This window comes from Aphelocoma coerulescens, chromosome 11 (assembly GCF_041296385.1).
Source record: "Aphelocoma coerulescens isolate FSJ_1873_10779 chromosome 11, UR_Acoe_1.0, whole genome shotgun sequence".
Classification (NCBI taxonomy): Eukaryota; Metazoa; Chordata; class Aves; order Passeriformes; family Corvidae; genus Aphelocoma; species Aphelocoma coerulescens.
In genome coordinates, this window is record NC_091025.1 from 4635997 (window position 1) to 4655909 (window position 19913).

The window sequence follows — 19913 nt, forward strand, 5'->3', positions numbered from 1 at the left end:
GTCTGTGGTCCTCCAAGGCAAAGCTGCTCAGACACAGGCAAGGGGGACTGACTTGGTGGAAAATACATCAGCCTGTGCCTCTGCAGCTGTTCCCCTAATGAAAACTGTGAAGAACCAAAGTGCTTGTGCAAAGCTATTGATAGAAGCAGCCCTTTCTAAGTGCCATCAAACCTCCATCACTCTGCCAGGGTCCATCTCCCAGAGCTACACCAACCTCACGCAGAAGATGCCGTCCTGATGGTGACTCATTTCCCTGCAAGTGGCAGAGGAATAAAAGCACCATATGCCTCAAGGCTCAAGCTGGGAGGACCAAGTTCTCATTTCCTTCTCCGGCCTGCACAGCTACACTGCTGAGGGCCTTACGTGGAGAAACTGTCAACAGCAGAGGGCACGGACTCTGTCTTGGAGACACATTTTATGTCCTTAATCCCAGGGCTTTAATAGTTCTGTGAGGGAGAGAGATAAATAACAAGACAAGGAAAACAGTGATTTAGGGACCAGGTATGCAGACAGTTTAACTAAGGCTGAGAGGATAAATTCATCTGGTATAACATCACGGAAGATCAACTCTCATCCCTGCTGTTGAGCCACACAGCTGTGGTCCTCTGTCCTTCCTAGAGCAGCATTTTAGCAGAAGGACTTTTTTACTGTTTTTTTAAGTGGCTGGATTAAGACACCACCCCCAGACACAAGCAGGCTGCAGCTGTCCCCTGAGGGCAGGAGAGGTTGGCTGGACAGAGGAGGATTTGTGCCAGGGCTGGGGCTCAGCTCCCACCGTGAGCTGCCGGTGCCCCGCGGCTGGACCGAGCCCCGGCGCGCCCTGGGGCCGGCAGGAATCCCGGGAGCACAGGGAGGACACCACCACACAAATCCCAGCTGGCACTCCCGGGGAGCGGGCATGCCAGGAGGGGTGTGGACACCCAATGCTTCCACTTGCCTCCTCCTCAAGGGCTTGGCTGATGTCCCCTCGGGACCACAGGCCCGGGTGCTGGGGACCCAGCGCTTCACTCCTCAGCTGGATCCAAGCCATGTCCTTACTCTGGTGCTGGCTGGCCACTCGCACACGATAGGCAGGGAATGTGAGGACACACTTCCTATACCCACCGGAGCTGGAGGTGCCTGGAGGCTGGGCAGGAATGCGGTGCCAGTCGTGATGGGTTACGGCCAGAAGCCAGGGCAGTCACGTAATTAAATAACGAGAGCAGATTAGGCAATCTCTGTGCTTCATGTTAACAAGGCTGGAGGAGAGAACAGAACATGTAATCAAATGAGGGGGGTTCTTTCTTTCTTTACTTATTTTGAGAGAAAGACAATATTACAGCACCGTAAGTGGTGGCATAGCATGCGCTAATTATGCTGCTGGGGATATTTCTCTCTTGCAGGTTTCAGGATAAGACTGAGATTTTTATTAAAGCCTAAGGGAGAAAAGAACTGGAGGAGTTGGCGTTCACTGGGAATTAAGCCCCCAATTCACTTAATGCTTATTCAATTAGCCTCCGTTTGGCTAACCTGCCTAAGAACACATTCACCTCTTCACATCAGTGACCTGCAATCAGAAAAATCACCTGTAATCCAGCTCCCTCCAGGCACAGACCGATAGCTACACAGTCTCAATGACAGATCAGGCTAAATAAAAAGCACAAATCCACAATCTGCTATCAGGAGATGTCTAAGGCTGCCTTCTTTTGATGATTTCTGCCAAGATATTCCTGCTGAGTCACTGGGTTTGCAGAGCCATGTGCTGGAGGGAGCTGCCAGAGCTGACCCAGGGCAGGGGCTGCCACTGCCTGCAGATGCTGAACAGGAGCTGTAAGGAGCACCTGGGCACTTTCCTTGGGCTTTCTTGGCAAAGCTGCAAGCCAGGATTGGAGTAAAATTGTACGAAAGAAATCATCTGACTGGTACAGGAGGTGCTTTAGCTGGATTGCTTCACTGGCTTAAAAGGCAACTAGACATCTACTTATTCAGCTCGCCGTTTCCCCAACCCAAGGATGTAATTTGGTGACTCACTACCATTCAGGTACCAGTAATGACAGCTGGAGTTTTTCCCCAAACAACTGATTTCAGATACATAATTCATTTAGATCGTGTTAAAAAAATATGCTCCTGATTTTTGTCTCTATGGTGCTAAACACATCACGTAACGCCTTCTGCAGCAGCGACCTGGCTTACCCTGAATTTGGGAATCATCCAGACGAGAGAGGCTCTCTGCTTTCTTGAGTCACCCTTCTGAAGTGATCTGCAGAGAAACGATCTGCCTGGAAAGTGACAACCCCAGGCTGCTAATGAATGTCCCCAGGCTTTAGCAAACCTGCCAAAACCTCGCTGGAATTAGCGCAGCATCTTTGGTTTAGTAAAGACCTCCTGCAACGTGCAAGAGAGCAGGTACCCTGGGCTGCAAGGGGACTCATGGTGTACATGCAAAGAGACATTTTATCCTATTTGGGAAATCGCTGGCTAAGCTATAGGTGACACCATTCCCTGGCAGTGTCCTTCGCCTTGACACCTTTTCAGTGGGAAGGCAGCTCGTCACGGCCGAGATGTGTGTGGAGTTGCCTTATTTACTCTCCTGGGGTGGCATGAATCAGAGTTGAAAAGTGCAGTATGTTGAAGTCAACCCATATTCCCATGATGTGCAAGTGTGAGTCACTCGGCAGGGAGATTCTGCCAGGGTCCCTCCTGGACGACCCGGCTGTGTTAAGCACGCCGGAAAATCCGCGGATAAAAAAATCCCCAGTGACGCACGGGAGCCGAGTAGGCTCCGTGCCTTTTTGGGGAAGCTTCTGAAACGCCGACGTTTCCTCTTGATCAATAATCTGGTTGGCAGAGCAGGGCTTTGAAGCAATCCAGAAAGCTCAGCTCTCTTCTCACACGGCCACTGCTGCTTCTCTCCGGGAAGATGACGCGCAGGGTAACCCCGGGCACAGGCAGGGGAAGGATTTCTCCTCCACGTCTATTTAAATCTCCTGGAAGAGCTGCTGCTTGCAGGCAAGATAATGCAGGATGTGAAAGGGCTTTCTTGGGATGGGCAAAGAAAAATTTTTTAAAAAGAACAAGTGTGATCCCAAGGTCTCACAGCTGATTTCTGGTTTTCCCCATCATCTCCTTTCTCCCTTCTGTCCTCAATAAATACCACTTGTGGGGTTATCATGGGCTGCTTCCTGCAGCAAGTGAGCTGGAACATTAAGATGGGTTTCTTGGCCTTAAACCCTCTGATCCTCCACTTACCAGAGCTGATCCTCCTGTCCCTGCAGCCACCACAGTGAGGACACCACTGTCTTGGCAATGTTTTCCACGTTGTTGTCCTGGCTCAAAATACAAGGAAAAGCCACTGACAAGAATATTTCCAGATAAATATCTCATTAATTTCAGCCACAGGCAGCTGTGAGTCATTTCCCTTTGACTACACTCCTCTCTTGTGACCAGAAATTGGGTAGTGGAGGTCTGGTACTGTGCAAAATTCATAATTATTTTGAAGGGATATCAATAAATTGATAATTATTCTCAAAAATTCAGGCCTAAAAAAATCCTTTATTTTCTCAAGAGATTTGCTGCTAGTTAATCGCCTTTGCTCCTACCGCAGCTGTGGGATAAAATCAAGCCATTTTACTGCAAAACTGTTGAACTTCCTGTAAAGACTCAAGCAGCAGGTTGGGCTTTGCTTGAACCGTAGTTCCGCCTCCTGGTATATTTTGTGGTTTTCCCCCAAAATGAAAGTGGCATGAGGTGATTGTCACCCCTGGTCACCTGCTCTACCGCTGCCTCAGTGCCCCGGGGGGAGCACCAGGCTGGCTCCCTCGTGCCATGTGGGATTTGGCAGCTCTGCTGTGCCGCTGCTGAGCTTTTCCTTTCCTTCCCTTCCCAGAAACTGGCTCAGCTCAGCCACACTCAGCAGCAGAGCAGCTCAGAGCCTGATGGATCACAGACCCTGGAGCCTGAGCGCCAGCAGTGTCTCACATGCCAGATGTTTCTCTTTTAGACAGATTGCTTCTTTTTTTTTTTTTTTTTTTTTTTCTTTTTCTGAAATAACAACAGCTTCACCAAGACCCAAACCCCCAACTTCTAAAATCAAAGCTAGAGCTGTGCCTCAGAGTGCAGACAGGCAAGGAGACAGTCCCTGGTGGGGTCACACAGGGCTGGCCATGGCCACACGTGGAGTGATGCAGCGGCATCATGCGACACAATCCGTCACTGGAGCCTTTAGGCCTGCACTCAATATCCACTTAAAAACACAGAACCAAAGATCCCCAGACTGCTTATTAATCACTGGGGTCTGCCTTGAAATGAGCTAAAAAGGAACATTTTCCATCAGCTTTCATGGGATTTGGATTATACTTTTTCACTGGAGATGAATTCATGGCAGGACAGAGCCCTCGGCCACCAGCGACCAACCAACCTGCCTGTGGGGTCCTTCTGGGCTGTCAAGACTGCTGTGGGAGCACTGGTCAGGGTGCTCACCCTTGGCCAGCTATGGCATGGCTTCAGTTGAGCACAGCACTGAAATCCCACTTCATTTAGACCCAAACCTCTTGCCAATTATTTTTCCTCACTTCACTCACTGCTCGTTAGCCCTGGGTTCACCCTGGTGACTAAGGACTGCTCTTGTCTGAATGCAGTGCATTTCTAGAGAATAACCAAACTTCAGGAGAAGCTGCTCATTTGTACTAATGAAGAGGAGGGAAAACGTGATGGTGGGGGAGGATAAACACCGTTGTCATCTTCTGAATTTCCCTAATTCTTCTTGGGGGTGGTCTCTGACGCTGTGGGTACTTAAAGGATTTTAACCTGAATCATAGGAAAAAAAATTACCCAGACCCAGCCCATGCTGTGCTGGGACAACTTCCCAGCAAAGGAGTGGCCACAGATGGGTTTGCTTCGTGCTGCATTTTAAGACATGGAGGAATGGAAAATATCCCACCCACCTGCTCCTCCACAGTCACCCCTCCAGCCATTTGCTGCCTTCAGGCCACACCACACCATGTCCAGGGAAAGGAAGGGTCCCCATGCCAGGCTGGGCTCCCCGTGGCCCCTGAGCACAGTGTCAGCCCAAACCAGGCCCCAAAACCCAAAGCAACTTCACTCGTGAGCTGCAGGAAGCCAAGAGCTCTGTTTGGCCACCATGAAGATGTTGGAGTCCATCAATGGACAGGAGATGACTTGTGGCATGGCAATGGACAGTCACAGAGCCACCGTGTCCCCACATCCCTGCTGATGGCAGTTCTCCCCCATCACTCCTGGGATGTGCTGGCACAGCAGTGGGGATGACAAATGGACAATTTCACCAACTAACTTCCACATGGGGCTGGGAGCAGGGTGCAGCTCAGAGCCCCTGGGCATCAGGGCAGGGAGAGGAGGAGGAGGAAGAGGAGGAGGAGGAGGAGGAGGAGGAGGAGGAGGAGAAGGAGGAGGAAGGCCCAGGACCGCAGTGGCTGGTGCCAGAGCTCGGGCGGGTTTCCTTGGCAGCCGCAAGCTCAGGGCACTCACCATACCTAAGTGAAGATTTTGTCGCCATGGAAACATTGATGTCATCAGCTCTGCAGCAGCCTCAACCTCAACTGCAACTTTTTTCCCTTTTTATTCTCCCCCCCGCCCTGGTTTGGGGCTTTTATTTATTTATTTGAGAGTTTCTCACAGGAGGTGACCCTGTCACTGGGCCTGCCAGAGCATCTAGGGATGCCCACCAGCCCAGACCCTCCTCACGTCACTTGGGGGGACTGGGGAGCCCCTCACTGGTAGCAGGGGGATGGGGCTGCATTTTGGAAACACCCATCAGGACCATGCTCTGCCCTGTGCACACCAACCTCTTTTCCCTGTCCTCATAAATCCACTGTATTTCCAAGAAAGGAGGTTTGGAAGCTCCCAAAATGTGAAGGAGGTGACCTGGGCACAGGCTTGGCACTCTGGGGTCCTGCAGCTCTCACTGCGCAGGAACACAAGCTCACTGTCACAGGCACCATAGCAGAGCCACCACAACCTGCTCTCCTGTCAGGGGGAGCCAGACAAACCCCCCAAAGAGGGAATTCCACGTCTCCTTGAGGGATGTAATCCTGTGTGAGCATCCGATGGCCACGCACAACTCTGGCTGCGCAGTGGAGCTTTGCCCTCTGTGCTCGGGGGAGATTCCCCCAGCTCTAAACCAAAAATCCCTCTGACAATGACACCCAGCACATTTTCTGAAGAAAAGAGTTTGAAGGAGCAGGACCTGGCATCTCTACCAGGCTTCAGCGAGGAGACTCAGCCCTCTGCCAGTCTCAGTTCCAGGGATGGATTTCATCCCGTTAGCCACATCCATGATTCCCCTAGAGCCTCCTTTAACTTATCAGTTAATAGTGGACTGTTGCAGAAGTCTGGGTCAGACTGTTCCAGCCAAAAATACTCTACCGAGTTCACTGCAATGTTAAAACAAGAATTTCACCTCAGTGAGGGCAGGAGCAATGCTGTGGCTAAGCTCAGCTGTCCCGGCTGCTCCTCACACAGCCCTTCCCCCGAGTCACAGGGAGGTTTGTTTCAGCTGTAGCTGGGATTTTTATAAAGGTTTATTTTTTTATTGCTACACTGGACAAATCCTGCTCCTACGCTAGGAGCAGAGCAGAATCTCTTTTCCCTGCCATGAAGGGGATCTTGATGGGCCCCATCCAGGCATGCAGGCACAGGGATGCTCCCCCAGCCCTGCCACTGCTCATCCCATCTGTCAGGCCTGGTGAGAACCACGTGGAAGGAAGACAGCTGGTAAAACAGAATCGGAGAACAACATAAAACCCTAGTCAATAGACAGGTTTACAATACCTTTTCTCTTTTATAAACAACAATCAACCACAGATTGTGTCTTTCCAACATTATGGCCTAAACTGAAATTTGAAATGTTCCTGATAAATGTGTTTTTGCAACCTTCAAGGATCACATTCTGCCCCTCTACAGCAGTAAATAACCAAACCTAGCCCCAAGATCATAAAGCACCTGGCAAATGAGTCACTAACATTAGTTATCCTTAATGTCATCATAATAGGTAAAATATAGAAAGAAAAGTGTTCCGAAGCCAAGGTTTCAGTATTTCAACATAAGGAGGTGCAGTGCATACCAAGGAAGTGACAGTCAGTGGGTCTCTGACCTCATATTCAAAGCAAACTTCTCTTTTTAAATGAACTTTTTCGTGATTTAATACAAAGGCAGGGATTTCACAGCAAAGGCTTATGTAAAACCAGGAGATTCTGGGTGGGAAAGCCTGCTATGATTTAAAGTATCTCAGTATCTACTGTGAACAACTCAACTTCAAATGTATGCTGCATTAGAATTAAAGGATTAATGTTTGATATCCTATCCCAGTTGTAAGAAAAAATTAACAGGAAACTGGTTACTATATCAACTGCCAGATCTGTGAAGCAAACTGGTGAATTTAGGTGCTGAGACCAATTCAGTGGTCTGAACACAAACTGGGAGCTCTGTTCTCCTACACAGAGCTCTGTTTGGGTCTTTGTAGAGATTGGTAGGAAAAAGACACAAATTTACATCAACAAGGTTCATCCATGGCCAGCAGATCTCTGTGAGGTCTGGGTATGTACATGTTTAAAACCTGATAGGGCCTATTGGAAAATTACAAATGTATTACAGTACTTGTTCTAGCTGGTTGGTGAAAAGCATGAAAGTGAGATTACCTGGAAAAAAAAAGGAGTTATCTGGCTCGCAGGAAAAATACCTGCACGTTTGATATTACTGGCAAAAAGGACATTCCAAGATCTGTTGTTAATAAAAATGGCTAATCTCAAATACTTACTTAAGCTTTTCCGCCATCAATAGAAAATGGAAAAAAATGCATTGTAATATCTACATAAAACAAATATTTTGATACGTGTACTCCATTTAGTTGGAAAAAATCATTAAAAATTCAAGAGACAGCAATATAACTGAGTGATGTGTTCTAATGGGCACAGCTGGTTGGTGTTACAGGGGCTGGGAGAGGTCAGCACTGCCTTTAGCAGCACTTACTGCCCTACTGCTTATAGATGTTTGGAAAGTTTCAAGGAGCTCTTTCTCCAGACTAAAAATCCTTTACTGCATTTGGGGGTTGCTAGCCCAGAGCCCACTGTATTTCCAAGAGGGCTTTACCTGAACAGAGGCTTGATGCTCTCTGGGAAGTGTAAGGAGTGAAGAGCATCAGAGACACTTCTTGTGCTCGGTGCTGGAGGGGCTCAGAGACGGAGCCTCTCCCTGCCTTGGGGACCAGGACAGGTGACACCCCCAGGACAAGGCCCACCCACTCTGGGGGAAGATCAGGACACAGAGCAAGCTGCAGGTCTGCCCCAGGGACACTGCAGGTGCTCCACACCCACCCAGTGCCACCATCTCCCACACATCCCCGTGAGGTCCCTTAGCCAGCGTTAGGCAAGGAGCCTCAGGTCCCCAGGGATGGGACTTGAAGATAACCTGGCCTCCACCTGGATCCCGTGAACAACAGATACCAAGCTCTTACCTGGTAAAAATCCCACCAGACAATGCTTCAGGCCAGCAGTTGTTTCAATACTCCCCTACAAGCAAATCCATGCTGAATTCTCAGGATTTTAGGCGTATCTTTCACTCTCTGAGCAACAAATAAGCTGAGCCCACACAGCTGGGAAACTGGAGGCAAAGGTGCTTTGTGCGATTCATCTTTGTGTTTGGTCTTCTGAAACTCAAAAGGTAGCTGTGAGCAGTGGAAGCAGCAGTAGGAAGGCAGGACAAGCACAGGGTTTTAATGAGGACAGGAGAAAATTGCTCCTGAAACTTGGCAGTGCTGCTGCTTTGTGCTCTTTGGACTTGCATCAGAGGTACTGCACAAGCTCGGGTTGAAAGCCGAGAGCTGCAGGTTAGACAAGCCCCTGGCATTCTGAGTCTCCAGGATGATGGGCTGCAGTCACCTCCCAAATGGAACCAGGCAGCTTTTGAAGAGCTCCATTATCAGCGAGCAGCAGCTGGGCACAGGCAGAAAGGCATCATTAACCAGGGGAAGCCACCAGCCAGCCACGAGGCCCAGTGCTCTGGTACAAAAAGCTCATGAAAACTGAGTGCAAGCTGAGATACAGCATCTCTATTACAGCATGTCCAATCCCCACCTTCTGCAGCTGACAGGAGAATCCTCACTCGGACACAATCCTGAGACAGCCTCCCAATGCTGCTCTGTAATTGCACAGGCCTGACACCAAAGGCAGCTGCCCTGGCACAGTGATGGCTCCAGCCAGGTGAGACTGACCCCGAGTACCATTTTATTTAACACCACACTGACCAGCTCCAAGCTCACTCAGACTTGGTTCAGCCTGCTGCCATGGCAGGGGGAGATTCTGCTGGTTCAGGAGCGGGGAGGGAGAACAAAGGAGTTTCTTGGAGGCTGTTGCAGAAGGCAGGGCTGGGGCAGGTGTTGAAGGGGGATCTCACACATGCCCATTCCATGCTCACTCCAAGTCACCCAGTGTGGCATCTCAGCAAAGTTCTGTGGATGTCCAGGCTTCTCCTACTGCTGATGATCCCGCTGAGGTTGCAGAAGCCAAATGCTGTCACCAGTTCCCCCAAAGGCAGAGCCTAGGGAGCTCAGGGAGAGGTCATTGTCCGCAGCAGGCAGAGCAGCTGTATCCAACACACGCTTTCATCTCACCAAGGCTTCAAGCTCTCCTTCCTTCTCAGTCCCTCATGCATCATCCCAGGAATATTTCTGGCTCTTCTGGGTCCAGAAGGGCTTTGTGAAGTCCTTGCTGTTGCCAGGGCAGGACAGCCCATAGGCAGCAGTGACTGCTCAAGGGAAACACCCAAAAAGCCCAACAGCCTCAGCAACAGCTCTCTGGTTTCAGTGAAGGAAAAAAAATGAAGGCAGGTAATTCTCTATGAAGGGCCACCCTGTGAGCACTTCTGAGCTTGGCTGGAAGCACAGTACAAACCCTTGTGTTTCTCCATGTCCTGAAGTCTCTTTTGTGGAACAGAACAGAAATACAGATAAAAGTGGGTGTACAGGAGCCAGGGAACATAGATGATGAAGGCAGCTCTCGGAACACCTGCAGGAATGGGTTTCAAGTGGGGCCCATTTGTTTGAAAGCTGAAGAAGTTCAGTAGCTGTGCCAACGATGGAGGCAGAGTTGTGAAGCTCCAGCTGGGTCTCCTGCTGGCATCCAGCCTACAGCCTGGAGGGCTCCATCAAGGACAGTGGGAGAACACAAACACAGCACATCCCTGCTTTTGGAGGCTGCCCTGAAATGCACCTTAATGTACAGAAACCCCTCTCGAGCCTGGAGACACCCCAGTGCTTCCCTCACTGTCTACATCAGGCAACCAGTGCAAGAAACCCCCTCACCAGTGCAACTCTTTTGATGGCCACTGCAAGGACTCCTTCAGCCTTTGAAGGCCCAGGGATGGTGCAGAGAACAGCCCTTGGGAGGGATGCAAGAACAGGACACACACAGCTCAGCTGTCCTCCTTGCTTTTCCTCCTCCTCCCTCCCTTCTAGGTGGTGGTTCCTCCAGCCTGGGGAGTGGTGGCAAATGCCCTGGCTGCCTGCTGGTCCCCCTGGGGTCTGCACCTTCCACAGTGTCCCCCCATCACCGGCCAGCCAAAGCCTGCTTCAAAGAAAACACAAAGCACGCAGCTAAAAGATATTCACTTACAGTTTATTTTTGCCTGAAATTATTTCACATCTCTTTGTACACAGCTACAGAACAGTAGTAGTAAACCATTGGTAAAAGCAACAGTGCTAAGGAAAATGTTGGCATATTTTTTCTTCTTTTTTTTTTTCTTCTTCTTCTCTCTTCCCATACTGCATCTTCATACAGTCTGGGATTTGAAGGGGGGGAAAAAAAACCTGACACACTACATGAGTTAAGACTCAATTTCTGTTTCATTATTAAAAAAAAAAAAAGAAAAAAAGAGAAAAACAACATCATTTGGGACAGGGTTGTCTACATAGCAACAAACTTAAAAAAAAAAAGGAAAACAACAAAAAAACCTGAACAAAAAGCTTGGCTTTCCATTGAATAAGATTAAATATATATATATTTATATAAAAAATTACATTGGCTGTATGTGAAACCTTGAGGTGCTGAAGAATAAAATAAAAGTGTTAAACAGAGGAAAAAACTTTTTTGTTTTGTTTTTGTTTTTTTTAAATAAGCAGCTCTGTACAATGAAGGCTCATTATGAAAAAAAAAAGTCAACAGCATAGTTATAAAAGAAACCACAATTTTTAAAAAATCATCTTCTAAGCAACTGTGGAATTTGAAAAATGTAGCAGTCACATTTACAGACAGGTCAGAGCTATCGGATCAGCAACACCGCGATTTCCTCAGTCTCCCCAGAGGAACATGCAGAACAATGCGTGCACAGAACAGGGCAGGGAGGGGGAGCACAGGACAGGGGAGGGAATGAGGGGAGGGGGAAAAAAAAAAAACAAAACAGAAAAAGCTGATGCACAAAGTGGAGGGAGAGCTTTTTTTTCTCTTTTTGAAATATTGGACGTAAACAGAAAACAAGGGAGGCAACTTGTAAAATCTACAGTTTGCAAACACCCCATTGGCAAAATAAACGTCTTGTCCCCGTCTCCCATGTTTAAACCTGACATGGCTTAAAAGACTAAAGAAAGTTTTCAGACTTTGGAAGGAATTGTGACTTTTATTAATCTCTGCACCCCCTCCCCAACAACCACGCTCCCCTTGATAGAGAGTTTCCTTCCTTTTTGATAACATTTGAGGCATTTTGAAATTAAAAAAGACAACGCAATGAATGTTGACAGAGAGGAGTATAATACAGTTTGCATTACTAAAAGGCAATTCTTCAAGGAGGACATTTCCTTAAAAAAAATAATAATAACAACAAGACAGCAAACTAGTTTATACAGTACTATACGCAAAAAAAAGGGTAAAAGAATTAACAATTCATAAATAAAAGACAGGTCCCAGACCTGTTATTTGTGAACCATTTTCTTAAATAGGTGCATTATGTAAATCTTATGTACAACAAAATTACTTTGCATAACAACTGCAAGGACATAGGGGGAGGTGAAAATCATATTGGTTTTGGTTTTCTTCTCTTGAGATTTTTGTAAGTTTGATTTTCTGAAGCAAAACTGGTGAAACAGGAGTTCTGGCTGGCTGGGTGCCAGCCAAGGAAACCCAGGTAAATAAGGACAAAGGAATATAATTTTTTTCTCCACACGGCATAAAACACAAAGGCAAATAAAATCCACAAAGGTGTTTTTTTCCTCTTTATAATCCTCTTGCTGCTACAAAGTCCTTTTTTGTTTGTTTGTTTGTTTCCTTTTCAATTTAAATTATGTTGATTCTGAAATCACAAAGCTGAAAGAATCCGACAGGGTCCAGGCTTGCCCCGTCCTCCCAACACACACAACTCCACTCTGCTACCCCACAACCACAACTCCTGCCACCAAGTCCCTGGACTCGCTGCTCTACAGGAATTGGCCAAAAGTTATTTTCTGGTTTGTTTCAATCTGTTTTAAAAATCTTTTCCTTCTCACGAGAAGCAAAAGAGAAGAGTCGGAGGCAGGGAGAGTTCACCAGGCTTCGGTGTAGCGGACGTCCACCTCCTTCAGGTTGGGGAGTTTAGCCTGTGAGGGGAGGAAGAGGTCAGAATTAACAACATGTTCAGGGCTCAGGTAAAACGTTCTTGTCAAATCTCTTGTGTGGGATGATCCTCTGTACTTATCCAACAGAGCAGTGGTATCCAAATTTGAGGAGGAATAGAGAAGGGGGATAAAAGAACTTCCTGGGGACGGAGAGCACCTTGCCCCGCTGTTGTTGGTGTTGATAATTGGCTGCCCAAGGGAGGTAAAGGCCAAAAAACCTTTGTGTCCTGTGACTTTTTGTGTGACAGCAAGCCTGGGACCTGTTCAGCTCTGAAGATCATACTTGTATTTCAAATGTGGGCTCCTGAAAGAGGATGAAAGCACCTCTGCTTGGCAAGGAAAGCACAGAGCCCCGCTGGTGGTGGTGAGGATGACAGGCAGCCCAGGAGAGCTAAAGGGCAGATACAGCTTTCTGGCCTGTTTCCTATGTGGAAACAATCCCTGGACTTACTCAATTCAGAGGTCGTATCCAAATCTGGAGGAGGGCTATAGAAAGGAACAAAGCACCTCCCAGCAAACTGGGAGGATTGATCTGTCAACCACAACTGCAGGAAGAGGCGTGACACCCTCGGCCAGTGCTGAGCTCAGCGGTGAGCCGGAGCGGGCGGGCGTGGCGAAGGAACACAAAGCTGAGCCCTTACAGACACACAGGACTAAGTCCCACCTGCTCTAAAACCCACGCACCAGCCACCAGGTCCAGATCAGACCCTGAGCATCATTTCTTAAGCAAATGCTCAGCAAAATGTGTCTGTCCAACTCCCGCCATGAAGGCCTTGAATTGCAGCAGACAGAGACACGTTCCTCCTTCGGCGTCCACATTGCTCACTTTACCCTCCACGTACTAAAACAATTTGTAGAGCATTAGCAACTTTTGGTGTCTTTGCAGTCTCCCTGCCACAACTCCGCTGCTTTTGGCCGTGTCATTCCTGAATTACCCCACATGAGGCAGACGGGGACGGGCCATTAGCGCCGCTCCTACTGGCCGATCCCGTTTCCACGCTCTCTGACCATAATTGCACGGCTAATTCTCTCAAAACAAATAAACATGTTTAATTAGGCCAGGGCATAATTGAGGACTTGGAAGTTTCTAGGAGTCATTATTACCTCACTCCTTGATTTATGTGCACGCATATTTTGATAAGAGCTATTCATAATCCTACAGACACTGCCAGCAAATAATTTTTCAGTTAGGCAATAATGACTTCAGTAGTGGGTGTTTATTTATTGTCTGGTTCAGCCTGCCTGGTACATATGTGGGTGTCTGTGTGTGTGCAAGCGTGTTTAGTGGGGTGGGGGATGGAGCTGAGAGGAAATGTCATCACTGGCTTGTGCCCCAAATGCTCTCGCAAACTGAGGGGAGAAGAAAAGATTTGTATCATAAATACGTTCTTTGAAGTCTGAGCTGTTCTTAACAAACCTACAACCACGTGCCCCAGGGAGAGAAACTACTACCTTTGAACACACAGGGCCCTAAAAAATGGCCACCGAGATAAATCTCAATGGAAGAGGTGAAAGGGGAAAAAGTGATGCCTGCCTGTTTTCTCAGCTTTTTGAATTCTCTGCAATCATCAGGACTTTGCTCACAGCTAGTTTTGCTGTTTGCCCTGGCAAGTCACTTTCTTGTGTTGCTGCTAAGGACTATTAATGCAATACCAGAGCAGAGGGAACTGGTTAGGAAAATGTGAGTTTCAGTAAGAAGTGAGTGGCAAAGGGGCTCAGAAGCAGGGGTGGGACTGGGGGAGCCTTTCAATAGATGTGATTTCAGAGCCCTGGGCCAAATACAGCATTGACCTTGATTGTCTGTAAATGCCTGGGGCCTGAAACAAGCTCCATTGTGTGAACCCATCTGCAAGCCAGCTGTTAATTCCAAGGACGACTTCTTTGCATATACAATTGTGACACAAGTTTTGAAAACTTGATCTTGAAAACTCCATGCAAGCAGCATTGCAGCTGAGTCCCTGGGGGAGCCCTGGCTCCACAGCCAGAACCAAAGACAGACGTTTGCAGTGAATTTTGAAAGCAGAGCAGTTATAGAACTTGCTTCAAGTTCCAAACTCAACCCAAGGTTGGGACCCTTTCAGTAAACCTGGCCCAATCTGTTTCAACATCCAAGACAAGCAAATGTCGAGTTTCATCTTGAGTCTTTGGGTCTCTGAGGTAAGATTTTGGGAGAGGCAACTCACACACCACCAGAACGAAGGCAAAGTCCACATGAAGTCATAAAAGCCAACACATTTCAGGCAAGCTTTGTCTGAAACCCCCTGGGGCTACATCCTGGTTCTTTACACCATTTTTCCTAAGCGGTTATAAAGTCACAGTAAAAACCAGACATTACATGTCAAATTTCAGAACTGGGCATCTGTGCAGACATTTCTGCTCAGAGCCCAATTCCAGTCCTAGAGGTGTCAAGATAAATTTGCATCTTCCTCGATGCTTTTAGTTCTCCCTTTGCATTCCAAATCAAAGCTCCATGATCCTGTTCACCCAAGTTACTTCTAGTCCTGTTAACAGTACAGGACATGGTGTGCACTAGATTGTACCTGTCTCTGTATCCTCATGTGAAACAATCAATATGCTTCTATTTATGAAACTTCCACTGATAAAGCCTTTACTGTTGATAGCACTGGCAAAAAGATTGAGCTCCTGATTCTATCTCATGCTTCTCTATTCAGTATATTAAATGTTTCCTGAGTCCATCAAAGCCGGCAACCTCACAATGCTGCCTTCAGTCATTATATCCCCAAAATAATCCACTTCACCCTCTTCAGGTAACTTTCATGCTACCTGCTCCACAGGGTCAGTTCTCCCTCCCCTAGGCATCACCACCATGCTCTCGCTACAGCTACTTCTCATCTTTAGAGGATGCAACTCACAAATACCTTGAGATCTTCGTAGGTATCTGCTGAAAGTTTGGTGCTGTTCATATTTAAACTACACAGGCTCTTCATGGCTGAAAGAGAAAACACACAGATATTTATGATCATGCTGCATTTTCTTAAAATATCATGCTTACAGTAGGCCAAAGCATAAACAAGACATAACTATGTGCAACACTCCCAGGAAAAAGCTGAATAGTGTAAAATACAGAAATACAAATGGATAAACAGCTGTTTGGGCCCTCATCCAGGAAAAAGTCCCTATTTAGGAAGGGCCATCAAGAATATGCTTAAGTCTGCTGACTTCAAAGGAGTTCAGTCAACTTCTTATAATCGGTTTCCTGCACATTATTCTGAATAGTGCCCGTTCTCAGTGCTCTGCGTGGTGCTCGCTGATCTGGCAGGCCTCCCTCTCCTCCCCCCATTCCCATTTTAGGCTCCAGTACTTAGCAGAATAGTTTCCTAAGATGAGCCATAACTACTGGCCTGTCTGGCACGTCTGCGTAGGATCAAGCCTACTAAAGTAGCCCTCTAAACCCAACAATGAGGTTTATAATGCACTCCTGGGTGCAGGAGGGAGGTTCATTCCAGCACACCGAGCAGCTCTCAGTGCTCAGGGAATCCTGGATGCCTCACTCTGTCTTGCCTTGTTTAAACTAAGAACAGGGAGAGTTTCACCTCCCTAAAAGCAAAGGAACAAAAACTGCCAGGAGTATGGAACCTGCTGCACTGACTGAGAAGCTGCCAGATGGCTTTGCAATCTTCCCCTCCTGCACCACAAGGGCAGGTCCCACCCAGAGGGGATAGCCATGGGAAGAAATATGGGAGGTCCCTGGGCAACAGGTCACCACATGAGATGGAGACAGGTGCCATGAAGCCAGAGGCAAGATCTAGAGTATGGCCCAGGAGGACAAAGCCCACATGAGGCCACTCAGTGCCATCAGGCTCAGGTCACCATCCCGCAGCCGGATGGCTGCAGGACTGGGCAGGGAGAAGGGAAGATTAAACCCAAACACAGCCACGGCCTGTCCTAAATCCCTGCAGAAGCAGTGCCGTGGCACTGAGAGATCCATCTCCTGCCCGAACCTGCATGAATTCCACACAAGTGTCCCACACATCCCCCGTTTTGTCACTCACAGCTCAGTGCCAGCAGCCCGGCGTCCGTGACCGGGGTCTCGCACAGGTTGAGCACTTGCAGCATGGTGAGGTGCTCGGACAGGAGCCGCAGCCCCGCGTCGCCAAACTGTGGGGCACAAGCAGAGCTGAGTCAGACAAGGCACCGCCAGCTCCTGCAAGGACCTCAGTGCAAACAGAGCCATGGAAACGGGGTTTGAGTGAGCCCTCAAAGCCACATTCCAATCGCTCACCACCATCACAAATGACAGCAGAGAAAGCAAATAGTTTTATCCCTGTCTCGAAGGCGGGGAACAGAGAAATTAAGTGACTTGTGTGCACTTAACCACAGGCCATCACTTAATTAGAGTGGTGCCTTTGAAGCCTGGACTTTGTACAAGCGGGCTCCCACCCAGACTATACACGATGGTTATGGCAGCCTCAGACAGTTCCCAACCACATCACACAAAAAAAGCACAATGCAAGTGGTATTAATTAGCTATTTTGGTCTCAAGAACAATGTACTATTGATTGGTAATTGTTCTATTGACCCACTTGGTTTCTGCTGTTTCTAAATTCTAGATTAATGGAAACCAGGATATCGCAAAATAAAATGGAATCTAAACCCTTTTTTTCTTCTTTAATAAAAAAAAAAACACACAAAAAGCAGGCTCTTCATTCAGTGAAATCAAACTCATTTTGAACAAAAAGCATCGAAGTTTTTCAAATGCAAAAGTTACATTGTTAAGACAAATCTGGAGGAGATACAAACAGTCTTAAAACAAGAGAGCAATCAGTTTCTACTTCATATTCCCCATACAAAAAAAAAGGATATTTCTGGGATACAAAGTATTTAGGAAAACAAAACAAAATATTTACATGACATTTTGGTTAAAAAATGCTGCTTTTTGTGATTGCACTGACAATAATCATATTTTCAGCGAGCACTATGAATAGGTGCTAACAGAAAATGGGGAAAACCTATTCACAGTGGAGAACCTCAGTAAGCAAAACCAGCAGGGAAACATAGAAGAAAAATGCAATTTTAGAAGTTCCTTCAATCAACAGCTGAATAATTTGTTCAGTTAACTTGGTCTCTTTTTGCTTACAAAATAATCACATTTTCATTATAATTTCCTTCTACTTATTATCTTGAGGGTTTTTTTGTTGCTGTTGGGTTGTTCAGTTTTCAAGCAATCCATTGCCTAAACTGCACAGACTCTGTGCTTTGCTTGACCACATGAGCTGCACAGCATAATTTTTTCATCCTAACTGGGTGAAAGCAGAAGTACTTCTCAGATGAACAGCAGCACAAGTTCTACTCAGTACACAGCAGCAACCATGCCCAACTGGAACATTCAACCCAAGAGAGCAGCAACGCTTTTAAAATTAAAAATAAAACAAATATTAAAAATTGAAAAAAAAAAAGGGGAAGAGAAAATCAGCTGCCAAGATGAGCTAAACCACAGGAAGGCCCTGTAAAAATAGCAGGAGGACAAAGTTATCTAAGCAAGCCCCTTCACACACTCTTCTTGTGCTGACGTAGTGTGGAATTTCGGAATTAGTCAGCACTGCTTCCTGCTCTGAGCCTCAGGCTGCAGAGCACTTACCTGAGTCGACCACAGGTTCAGCTGCTTGAGCGAAGGCAGTTTGATGAGGTGCTCAGCACAAGCACTTGTCACATTGGTAAAGGCCAGGCTGAGGTTTTCCAGATTTCCAAAAGATCCTGAGCTCAGCAGGCGGGCCAGATCTGCATCCTGGAAGCAGAGAGGAGATTGGTAAGAGACACTGTGGATGCCCAGGCTGGTGCAGTGTCACCGATACTGGTAACCAGAGCGAGTTGCACAACTGCTCCGCTTGTTTACAGTAACAGAGAACCACACAGAGCAGTTTCTGTTTGTTTGGCAAGCAGCTGGGCTCTTGTGGCAGCATTGCTTCACACACCCTGGGAAAAATTTGTCCAAACATTAGGACAAAAATGTCCTTTGCGTGAGTATCCTTACGAGACACAAAGGCTTCAGTGTCAGAACAAATGCTGAAGATGGGTCTTTGAACTTCATGAAGATTTAACCACAAGGTCCAGGTCCCAGCTGTGCTCAGCACCATTACCTGGCCTCAGTGAAGTTAGTCTGGGTTTGCACCAGGCTTAAATGCAACAGTGCTGGCTCTCTTTGAGACTTCCATGACTAAAATCCAGAACTGGACATTGTGAAGTTTGCCTTTTTAATGTAAAATTCTGTCCCCAGATCTGCCATTCCAAATCTGAGCACCACTATAAATATGACAGTCTGGTGCTGGTGTTGGAAACTGGTGCACAGACCCAAGAGCAGAAATGTGCCCTTACTTGTGTAAACTCCAGTTGTGTTGACAGAGCAAGTAGAATGGCTCCCCACTCAACTGCTCAAAACCACTGTGCCACATGGCAAACATAAATCAAGCATTTAAATATAGAAAGACAAAGCTTGTTTTTCTATTGACATGATTAACTTACTGTGGACTTGGATGGCAGTGTTAACCTTGTGGGGCCACCTTTTCTTTGCTGTAAAAGAGAAGATATTTTGGTCAAACAAGCTGCCATTCTACGTTTCAGACTCACTGAAGTACACCAAGCTCCTCACACTAGAGTAAACCCTGCTCCCATTTCAAAGCTTCCTGCCAGCCCTTCCACCTCATCCCTGCTTTTCCTGCACTGAGTGTGCCTGTGGCTCCCCAAGGGACACCCACTAACCACAGCTAAGTGGGTCTTCGTGCCTTCTGTCTGCTTCAGCCTGCCAGCATTTGGCTACTTTCACTTTAAAGTAAACCACTTTAAAATGCTGGGCAAAGTGAGCAAAGGGGTTAAGATGGTGCAGCTGATAAAGTCATTTGTTTGACTTCAAAAGAAACATCTACTTTTCGGGCTTGGGAGCAGGGGTTAAAGACAAATATAAATGTGAAAGAAAGGAAGAGGAAGTTTGTGGGTATGTTTGCATAGGTGAAAAAGTACTAATGAGAGCAGGTCCATTTTAAATCTGTAGGTCCTCTATTTAAAAATCAGGAAGAATTTTTTTCTGTAGGCCCTAGGTCTGAGAACTAGACCTAAAGACCATCTCAGTGAAATGCTGTGAATGCCAGAGCATTCAGAAATGCTGGCCAGCACTAGAACCATTTGCTACTCATATGTCAAAAGGTGGCAGAATTTGACAAGCTGACTTGTAAGATCTTGAGACAGCAGGGTTTCACCTTTATTCCTTCACACAGATCCTAAGCAGGTTATTGAATATCATTCATAAACATAGTATGGGATTAGTCACATCAGTAAATATCACACAGTATATATATTCACAGTGAAA

The 19913-nt window shown here is 47.0% G+C and overlaps 2 protein-coding genes across 3 annotated transcripts in view; both read right to left on the reverse strand.

Annotated features, from left to right (window-relative positions):
* Positions 1 to 3452, reverse strand: part of PLCG2 (phospholipase C gamma 2) — a 79380-nt gene extending 75928 nt beyond the window's left edge. The window contains exons 1-3 of the mRNA XM_069027197.1: positions 3229 to 3452; positions 1105 to 1238; positions 215 to 446 (exon numbers count right to left, since the gene is read on the reverse strand). The gene's annotated coding sequence lies outside the window, so the exon portion shown is untranslated. The remainder of the gene's footprint in view (positions 1 to 214; positions 447 to 1104; positions 1239 to 3228) is intronic.
* Positions 3453 to 10604: 7152 nt separating this feature from the next.
* The window catches only part of CMIP (c-Maf inducing protein), a 131978-nt gene continuing 122669 nt past the window's right edge, over positions 10605 to 19913 (reverse strand). For both annotated transcript variants that reach the window (XM_069026677.1, XM_069026678.1), the window contains exons 17-21: positions 19073 to 19120; positions 18192 to 18338; positions 16606 to 16711; positions 15472 to 15542; positions 10605 to 12574 (exon numbers count right to left, since the gene is read on the reverse strand). In XM_069026677.1, the coding sequence (XP_068882778.1) occupies positions 12521 to 12574; positions 15472 to 15542; positions 16606 to 16711; positions 18192 to 18338; positions 19073 to 19120 (426 nt within the window). In that variant the 3' untranslated portion in view covers positions 10605 to 12520. The remainder of the gene's footprint in view (positions 12575 to 15471; positions 15543 to 16605; positions 16712 to 18191; positions 18339 to 19072; positions 19121 to 19913) is intronic.